The sequence below is a fragment of the Gobio gobio genome, assembly GCF_949357685.1.
Source record: "Gobio gobio genome assembly, chromosome: 5".
Lineage (NCBI taxonomy): Eukaryota > Metazoa > Chordata > Actinopteri > Cypriniformes > Gobionidae > Gobio > Gobio gobio.
The window spans coordinates 502,176-512,175 of NC_137101.1; the positions used below are offsets into that span (position 1 = coordinate 502,176).

Consider the following 10,000-nt stretch of genomic DNA (forward strand, 5'->3'; position numbering starts at 1 on the left):
ACAGAGTAGCACAAATATTTACACTATTAATTTACAAAATATAATTTTATATAAAATGCATATATTCTGTGTTTCTGTACAGAGTTGATGTTTACATTCGGCCGCGGCTCCTCTGAGGTAGATCTGGAGTCGGGTCACATGACCTGCGCTACGAGGGGAAGTGTGTCATGTGACCCCAGGGCCGCTCCGCGTCCAGCGCCCTGTGTGGATCCTCCTGGTCAGAGCACAGCTCCTGCGGACGCCACGCCTTCCCGAACGTTCCTGCGGTGACATCACACGTCATTCACCGATTGGACGAGCCGAGCCACGCCCCCTGACCCGTCTCACGGGACTCACCCATAAACGCCCCCGAGGAGCCCAGCACACACTCCCCTCGCTCACAGTCCTCCACACAGGAAGTGGGCGGCGGCATCATGTGATCGAGGGCGGAGCCACAGGGGTAGAACTCCCTCTTCCTGCCACACGAGTCGGGCCGCTGGTCTGACGGACACAGAGAGAGATGATGCGCTTTTAGTTCTGTGTGAACTTTAACCATCACACACACACACACACACACGCACACGTCTCTCACCTGTGTGTGTGTCGGGCGGATCCGGGCTGTAGCGGTGGCTCCGCCTCAGCAGAGAGCCCCCTGGGTAATGGCAGAGCAGCGGGTCGATCGCCGCCTCCATGTCTTCACTTCCTGTGTCCAGCTGGCAGAGGCCTATGGGGTGAGACGAGGGGTCAGTAGTGTGAGACTCTCAGGTCTGACTGTAGTGTGTGACCCTCAGGTCTGACTGTAGTGTGTGACTCAGGTCTGACTGTAGTGTGTGACTCAGGTCTGACTGTAGTGTGTGACTCAGGTCTGACTGTAGTGTGTGACTCAGGTCTGACTGTAGTGTGAGACTCTCAGGTCTGACTGTAGTGTGTGACCCTCAGGTCTGACTGTAGTGTGTGACTCAGGTCTGACTGTAGTGTGTGACCCTCAGGTCTGACTGTAGTGTGTGACTCAGGTCTGACTGTAGTGTGTGACTCTCAGGTCTGACTGTAGTGTGACCCTCAGGTCTGACTGTAGTGTGTGACTCAGGTCTGACTGTAGTGTGTGACTCAGGTCTGACTGTAGTGTGTGACTCTCAGGTCTGACTGTAGTGTGACCCTCAGGTCTGACTGTAGTGTGTGACTCTCAGGTCTGACTGTAGTGTGTGACTCTCAGGTCTGACTGTAGTGTGTGACTCAGGTCTGACTGTAGTGTGTGACTCAGGTCTGACTGTAGTGTGTGACTCTCAGGTCTGACTGTAGTGTGTGACTCTCAGGTCTGACTGTAGTGTGTGACTCAGGTCTGACTGTAGTGTGTGACTGTAGTGTGTGACTCTCAGGTCTGACTGTAGTGTGTGACTCAGGTCTGACTGTAGTGTGTGACTCAGGTCTGACTGTAGTGTGTGACTCTCAGGTCTGACTGTAGTGTGTGACTCTCAGGTCTGACTGTAGTGTGTGACTCAGGTCTGACTGTAGTGTGTGACTCAGGTCTGACTGTAGTGTGTGACCCTCAGGTCTGACTGTAGTGTGTGACTCAGGTCTGACTGTAGTGTGTGACTCTCAGGTCTGACTGTAGTGTGTGACTCAGGTCTGACTGTAGTGTGTGACTCAGGTCTGACTGTAGTGTCTGACTGTAGTGTGTGACTCAGGTCTGACTGTAGTGTGTGACTCAGGTCTGACTGTAGTGTGTGACTCAGGTCTGACTGTAGTGTGTGACTCAGGTCTGACTGTAGTGTGTGACTCAGGTCTGACTGTAGTGTGTGACTCAGGTCTGACTGTAGTGTGTGACCCAGGTCTGACTGTAGTGTGTGACCCTCAGGTCTGACTGTAGTGTGTGACTCTCAGGTCTGACTGTAGTGTGTGACCCTCAGGTCTGACTGTAGTGTGTGACTCTCAGGTCTGACTGTAGTGTGTGACTTAGTGTGTGACTCTCAGGTCTGACTGTAGTGTGTGACTCTCAGGTCTGACTGTAGTGTGTGACCCTCAGGTCTGACTGTAGTGTGTGACTCTTAGGTCTGACTGTAGTGTGTGACCCTCAGGTCTGACTGTAGTGTGTGACCCTCAGGTCTGACTGTAGTGTGTGACCCTCAGGTCTGACTGTAGTGTGTGACTCTCAGGTCTGACTGTAGTGTGTGACTCAGGTCTGACTGTAGTGTGTGACTCAGGTCTGACTGTAGTGTGTGACCCTCAGGTCTGACTGTAGTGTGTGACTCTCAGGTCTGACTGTAGTGTGTGACTCAGGTCTGACTGTAGTGTGTGACTCTCAGGTCTGACTGTAGTGTGTGACTCTCAGGTTTGACTGTAGTGTGTGACTCTCAGGTCTGACTGTAGTGTGTGACTCAGGTCTGACTGTAGTGTGTGACCCTCAGGTCTGACTGTAGTGTGTGACTCTCAGGTCTGACTGTAGAGTGTGACTCTCAGGTCTGACTGTAGTGTGTGACTCTCAGGTCTGACTGTAGTGTGTGACCCTCAGGTCTGACTGTAGTGTGTGACTCTCAGGTCTGACTGTAGTGTGTGACTCTCAGGTCTGACTGTAGTGTGTGACTCTCAGGTCTGACTGTAGTGTGTGACTCTCAGGTTTGACTGTAGTGTGTGACTCTCAGGTCTGACTGTAGTGTGTGACTCAGGTCTGACTGTAGTGTGTGACCCTCAGGTCTGACTGTAGTGTGTGACTGTAGTGTGTGACTCTCAGGTCTGACTGTAGTGTGTGACTCTCAGGTCTGACTGTAGTGTGTGACTCAGGTCTGACTGTAGTGTGTGACCCTCAGGTCTGACTGTAGTGTGTGACTGTAGTGTGTGACTCAGGTCTGACTGTAGTGTGTGACTCTCAGGTCTGACTGTAGTGTGTGACTCTCAGGTCTGACTGTAGTGTGTGACTCTCAGGTCTGACTGTAGTGTGTGACCCTCAGGTCTGACTGTAGTGTGTGACTCTCAGGTCTGACTGTAGTGTGTGACTCTCAGGTCTGACTGTAGTGTGTGACTCTCAGGTCTGACTGTAGTGTGTGACTCAGGTCTGACTGTAGTGTGTGACCCTCAGGTCTGACTGTAGTGTGTGACTCTCAGGTCTGACTGTAGTGTGTGACCCTCAGGTCTGACTGTAGTGTGTGACCCTCAGGTCTGACTGTAGTGTGTGACTCTCAGGTCTGACTGTAGTGTGTGACTCAGGTCTGACTGTAGTGTGTGACTCAGGTCTGACTGTAGTGTGTGACTCTCAGGTCTGAGTGTAGTGTGTGACTCAGGTCTGACTGTAGTGTGTGACTCTCAGGTCTGACTGTAGTGTGTGACTCTCAGGTCTGACTGTAGTGTGTGTGACTCTCAGGTCTGACTGTAGTGTGTGACCCTCAGGTCTGACTGTAGTGTGTGACCCTCAGGTCTGACTGTAGTGTGTGACTCTCAGGTCTGACTGTAGTGTGTGACTCAGGTCTGACTGTAGTGTGTGACTCAGGTCTGACTGTAGTGTGTGACTCTCAGGTCTGACTGTAGTGTGTGACTCAGGTCTGACTGTAGTGTGTGACTCTCAGGTCTGACTGTAGTGTGTGACTCAGGTCTGACTGTAGTGTGTGACTCAGGTCTGACTGTAGTGTGTGACTCTCAGGTCTGACTGTAGTGTGTGACCCTCAGGTCTGACTGTAGTGTGTGACTCTCAGGTCTGACTGTAGTGTGTGACTCAGGTCTGACTGTAGTGTGTGACTGTAGTGTGTGACCCTCAGGTCTGACTGTAGTGTGTGACCCTCAGGTCTGACTGTAGTGTGTGACCCTCAGGTCTGACTGTAGTGCGTGTGACTCTCAGGTCTGACTGTAGTGTGTGACTCAGGTCTGACTGTAGTGTGTGACTCTCAGGTCTGACTGTAGTGTGTGACTCTCAGGTCTGACTGTAGTGTGTGTGACTCTCAGGTCTGACTGTAGTGTGTGTGACTCTCAGGTCTGACTGTAGTGTGTGTGACTCTCAGGTCTGACTGTAGTGTGTGTGACTCTCAGGTCTGACTGTAGTGTGTGTGACTCTCAGGTCTGACTGTAGTGTGTGTGACTCTCAGGTCTGACTGTAGTGTGTGTGACTCTCAGGTCTGACTGTAGTGTGAGACTCTCAGGTCTGACTGTAGTGTGAGACTCTCAGGTCTGACTGTAGTGTGTGACTCAGGTCTGACTGTAGTGCGTGACTCAGGTCTGACTGTAGTGTCTGACTGTAGTGTGTGACTCAGGTCTGACTGTAGTGTGTGACTCAGGTCTGACTGTAGTGTGTGACTCTCAGGTCTGACTGTAGTGTGACCCTCAGGTCTGACTGTAGTGTGTGACTCAGGTCTGACTGTAGTGTGTGACTCAGGTCTGACTGTAGTGTGTGACTCTCAGGTCTGACTGTAGTGTGTGACTCTCAGGTCTGACTGTAGTGTGTGACTCAGGTCTGACTGTAGTGTGTGACTGTAGTGTGTGACTCTCAGGTCTGACTGTAGTGTGTGACTCAGGTCTGACTGTAGTGTGTGACTCAGGTCTGACTGTAGTGTGTGACTCTCAGGTCTGACTGTAGTGTGTGACTCTCAGGTCTGACTGTAGTGTGTGACTCAGGTCTGACTGTAGTGTGTGACTCAGGTCTGACTGTAGTGTGTGACCCTCAGGTCTGACTGTAGTGTGTGACTCAGGTCTGACTGTAGTGTGTGACTCTCAGGTCTGACTGTAGTGTGTGACTCAGGTCTGACTGTAGTGTGTGACTCAGGTCTGACTGTAGTGTCTGACTGTAGTGTGTGACTCAGGTCTGACTGTAGTGTGTGACTCAGGTCTGACTGTAGTGTGTGACTCAGGTCTGACTGTAGTGTGTGACTCAGGTCTGACTGTAGTGTGTGACTCAGGTCTGACTGTAGTGTGTGACTCAGGTCTGACTGTAGTGTGTGACCCAGGTCTGACTGTAGTGTGTGACCCTCAGGTCTGACTGTAGTGTGTGACTCTCAGGTCTGACTGTAGTGTGTGACCCTCAGGTCTGACTGTAGTGTGTGACTCTCAGGTCTGACTGTAGTGTGTGACTTAGTGTGTGACTCTCAGGTCTGACTGTAGTGTGTGACTCTCAGGTCTGACTGTAGTGTGTGACCCTCAGGTCTGACTGTAGTGTGTGACTCTTAGGTCTGACTGTAGTGTGTGACCCTCAGGTCTGACTGTAGTGTGTGACCCTCAGGTCTGACTGTAGTGTGTGACCCTCAGGTCTGACTGTAGTGTGTGACTCTCAGGTCTGACTGTAGTGTGTGACTCAGGTCTGACTGTAGTGTGTGACTCAGGTCTGACTGTAGTGTGTGACCCTCAGGTCTGACTGTAGTGTGTGACTCTCAGGTCTGACTGTAGTGTGTGACTCAGGTCTGACTGTAGTGTGTGACTCTCAGGTCTGACTGTAGTGTGTGACTCTCAGGTTTGACTGTAGTGTGTGACTCTCAGGTCTGACTGTAGTGTGTGACTCAGGTCTGACTGTAGTGTGTGACCCTCAGGTCTGACTGTAGTGTGTGACTCTCAGGTCTGACTGTAGAGTGTGACTCTCAGGTCTGACTGTAGTGTGTGACTCTCAGGTCTGACTGTAGTGTGTGACCCTCAGGTCTGACTGTAGTGTGTGACTCTCAGGTCTGACTGTAGTGTGTGACTCTCAGGTCTGACTGTAGTGTGTGACTCTCAGGTCTGACTGTAGTGTGTGACTCTCAGGTTTGACTGTAGTGTGTGACTCTCAGGTCTGACTGTAGTGTGTGACTCAGGTCTGACTGTAGTGTGTGACCCTCAGGTCTGACTGTAGTGTGTGACTGTAGTGTGTGACTCTCAGGTCTGACTGTAGTGTGTGACTCTCAGGTCTGACTGTAGTGTGTGACTCAGGTCTGACTGTAGTGTGTGACCCTCAGGTCTGACTGTAGTGTGTGACTGTAGTGTGTGACTCAGGTCTGACTGTAGTGTGTGACTCTCAGGTCTGACTGTAGTGTGTGACTCTCAGGTCTGACTGTAGTGTGTGACTCTCAGGTCTGACTGTAGTGTGTGACCCTCAGGTCTGACTGTAGTGTGTGACTCTCAGGTCTGACTGTAGTGTGTGACTCTCAGGTCTGACTGTAGTGTGTGACTCTCAGGTCTGACTGTAGTGTGTGACTCAGGTCTGACTGTAGTGTGTGACCCTCAGGTCTGACTGTAGTGTGTGACTCTCAGGTCTGACTGTAGTGTGTGACCCTCAGGTCTGACTGTAGTGTGTGACCCTCAGGTCTGACTGTAGTGTGTGACTCTCAGGTCTGACTGTAGTGTGTGACTCAGGTCTGACTGTAGTGTGTGACTCAGGTCTGACTGTAGTGTGTGACTCTCAGGTCTGAGTGTAGTGTGTGACTCAGGTCTGACTGTAGTGTGTGACTCTCAGGTCTGACTGTAGTGTGTGACTCTCAGGTCTGACTGTAGTGTGTGTGACTCTCAGGTCTGACTGTAGTGTGTGACCCTCAGGTCTGACTGTAGTGTGTGACCCTCAGGTCTGACTGTAGTGTGTGACTCTCAGGTCTGACTGTAGTGTGTGACTCAGGTCTGACTGTAGTGTGTGACTCAGGTCTGACTGTAGTGTGTGACTCTCAGGTCTGACTGTAGTGTGTGACTCAGGTCTGACTGTAGTGTGTGACTCTCAGGTCTGACTGTAGTGTGTGACTCAGGTCTGACTGTAGTGTGTGACTCAGGTCTGACTGTAGTGTGTGACTCTCAGGTCTGACTGTAGTGTGTGACCCTCAGGTCTGACTGTAGTGTGTGACTCTCAGGTCTGACTGTAGTGTGTGACTCAGGTCTGACTGTAGTGTGTGACTGTAGTGTGTGACCCTCAGGTCTGACTGTAGTGTGTGACCCTCAGGTCTGACTGTAGTGTGTGACCCTCAGGTCTGACTGTAGTGCGTGTGACTCTCAGGTCTGACTGTAGTGTGTGACTCAGGTCTGACTGTAGTGTGTGACTCTCAGGTCTGACTGTAGTGTGTGACTCTCAGGTCTGACTGTAGTGTGTGTGACTCTCAGGTCTGACTGTAGTGTGTGTGACTCTCAGGTCTGACTGTAGTGTGTGTGACTCTCAGGTCTGACTGTAGTGTGTGTGACTCTCAGGTCTGACTGTAGTGTGTGTGACTCTCAGGTCTGACTGTAGTGTGTGTGACTCTCAGGTCTGACTGTAGTGTGTGTGACTCTCAGGTCTGACTGTAGTGTGAGACTCTCAGGTCTGACTGTAGTGTGAGACTCTCAGGTCTGACTGTAGTGTGTGACTCAGGTCTGACTGTAGTGCGTGACTCAGGTCTGACTGTAGTGTGTGTGACTCAGGTCTGACTGTAGTGTGTGTGACTCTCAGGTCTGACTGTAGTGTGTGACTCAGGTCTGACTGTAGTGTGTGACTCAGGTCTGACTGTAGTGTGTGACTCTCAGGTCTGACTGTAGTGTGTGACTCTCAGGTCTGACTGTAGTGTGAGACTCTCAGGTCTGACTGTAGTGTGAGACTCTCAGGTCTGACTGTAGTGTGAGACTCTCAGGTCTGACTGTAGTGTGTGACTCAGGTCTGACTGTAGTGTGAGACTCTCAGGTCTGACTGTAGTGTGTGACTCTCAGGTCTGACTGTAGTGTGTGACCCTCAGGTCTGACTGTAGTGTGTGACTCTCAGGTCTGACTGTAGTGTGTGACTCAGGTCTGACTGTAGTGTGTGACTCTCAGGTCTGACTGTAGTGTGTGACTCTCAGGTCTGACTGTAGTGTGTGTGACTCTCAGGTCTGACTGTAGTGTGTGTGACTCTCAGGTCTGACTGTAGTGTGTGTGACTCTCAGGTCTGACTGTAGTGTGTGTGACTCTCAGGTCTGACTGTAGTGTGTGTGACTCTCAGGTCTGACTGTAGTGTGTGTGACTCTCAGGTCTGACTGTAGTGTGAGACTCTCAGGTCTGACTGTAGTGTGAGACTCTCAGGTCTGACTGTAGTGTGTGACTCAGGTCTGACTGTAGTGCGTGACTCAGGTCTGACTGTAGTGTGTGTGACTCAGGTCTGACTGTAGTGTGTGTGACTCTCAGGTCTGACTGTAGTGTGTGACTCAGGTCTGACTGTAGTGTGTGACTCAGGTCTGACTGTAGTGTGTGACTCTCAGGTCTGACTGTAGTGTGTGACTCTCAGGTCTGACTGTAGTGTGAGACTCTCAGGTCTGACTGTAGTGTGAGACTCTCAGGTCTGACTGTAGTGTGAGACTCTCAGGTCTGACTGTAGTGTGTGACTCTCAGGTCTGACTGTAGTGTGTGACCCTCAGGTCTGACTGTAGTGTGAGACTCTCAGGTCTGACTGTAGTGTGTGACTCAGGTCTGACTGTAGTGCGTGACTCAGGTCTGACTGTAGTGTGTGTGACTCAGGTCTGACTGTAGTGTGTGTGACTCTCAGGTCTGACTGTAGTGTGTGACTCAGGTCTGACTGTAGTGTGTGACTCAGGTCTGACTGTAGTGTGTGACTCTCAGGTCTGACTGTAGTGTGTGACTCTCAGGTCTGACTGTAGTGTGAGACTCTCAGGTCTGACTGTAGAGTGTGACTCTCAGGTCTGACTGTAGTGCGTGACTCAGGTCTGACTGTAGTGCGTGACTCTCAGGTCTGACTGTAGTGTGTGTGACTCAGGTCTGACTGTAGTGTGTGACTCTCAGGTCTGACTGTAGTGTGTGTGACTCTCAGGTCTGACTGTAGTGTGTGACTCTCAGGTCTGACTGTAGTGTGTGACTCTCAGGTCTGACTGTAGTGTGTGACTCAGGTCTGACTGTAGTGTGAGACTCAGGTCTGACTGTAGTGTGTGACTCAGGTCTGACTGTAGTGTGTGACTCAGGTCTGACTGTAGTGTGTGACTCAGGTCTGACTGTAGTGTGTGACCCTCAGGTCTGACTGTAGTGTGTGACTGTAGTGTGTGACTCAGGTCTGACTGTAGTGTGTGACTCAGGTCTGACTGTAGTGTGTGACTCTCAGGTCTGACTGTAGTGTGTGACTCTCAGGTCTGACTGTAGTGTGTGACTCTCAGGTCTGACTGTAGTGTGAGACTCTCAGGTCTGACTGTAGTGTGTGACTCTCAGGTCTGACTGTAGTGCGTGACTCTCAGGTCTGACTGTAGTGCGTGACTCAGGTCTGACTGTAGTGTGTGACTCAGGTCTGACTGTAGTGTGTGACTCAGGTCTGACTGTAGTGTGTGACCCTCAGGTCTGACTGTAGTGTGTGACTGTAGTGTGTGACTCAGGTCTGACTGTAGTGTGTGACTCAGGTCTGACTGTAGTGTGTGACTCTCAGGTCTGACTGTAGTGTGTGACTCTCAGGTCTGACTGTAGTGTGTGACTCTCAGGTCTGACTGTAGTGTGAGACTCTCAGGTCTGACTGTAGTGTGTGACTCTCAGGTCTGACTGTAGTGCGTGACTCTCAGGTCTGACTGTAGTGCGTGACTCCGGTCTGACTGTAGTGTGTGACTCTCAGGTCTGACTGTAGTGTGTGACTCAGGTCTGACTGTAGTGTGACTCAGGTCTGACTGTAGTGTGTGACTCAGGTCTGACTGTAGTGTGTGACTCTCAGGTCTGACTGTAGTGTGTGACTCAGGTCTGACTGTAGTGTGTGACTCAGGTCTGACTGTAGTGTGTGACTCAGGTCTGACTGTAGTGTGTGACTCAGGTCTGACTGTAGTGTGTGACTCAGGTCTGACTGTAGTGTGTGACTCAGGTCTGACTGTAGTGTGTGACTCAGGTCTGACTGTAGTGTGTGACTCTCAGGTCTGACTGTAGTGTGTGACTCTCAGGTCTGACTGTAGTGTGTGACTCAGGTCTGACTGTAGTGTGTGACTCAGGTCTGACTGTAGTGTGTGACTCAGGTCTGACTGTAGTGTGTGACTCAGGTCTGACTGTAGTGTGTGACTCAGGTCTGACTGTAGTGTGTGACTCAGGTCTGACTGTAGTGTGTGACTCAGGTCTGACTGTAGTGTGTGACTCAGGTCTGACTGTAGTGTGTGACCCTCAGGTCTGACTGTAGTGT

At 51.1% G+C, this 10,000-nt stretch overlaps 1 protein-coding gene across 1 annotated transcript in view; it reads right to left on the reverse strand.

The window, feature by feature from the left end:
- lrig3 (leucine-rich repeats and immunoglobulin-like domains 3) overlaps positions 1-10,000 on the reverse strand; it is a 56,431-nt gene that overhangs the window by 300 nt on the left and 46,131 nt on the right. Inside the window, exons 17-19 of the mRNA XM_079817595.1 lie at positions 572-703; positions 337-480; positions 1-261 (exon numbers count right to left, since the gene is read on the reverse strand). The exon at positions 1-261 is cut by the window's left edge and continues 300 nt beyond it. Of these exons, the coding sequence (XP_079673721.1) occupies positions 149-261; positions 337-480; positions 572-703 (389 nt within the window). The 3' untranslated portion in view covers positions 1-148. The remainder of the gene's footprint in view (positions 262-336; positions 481-571; positions 704-10,000) is intronic.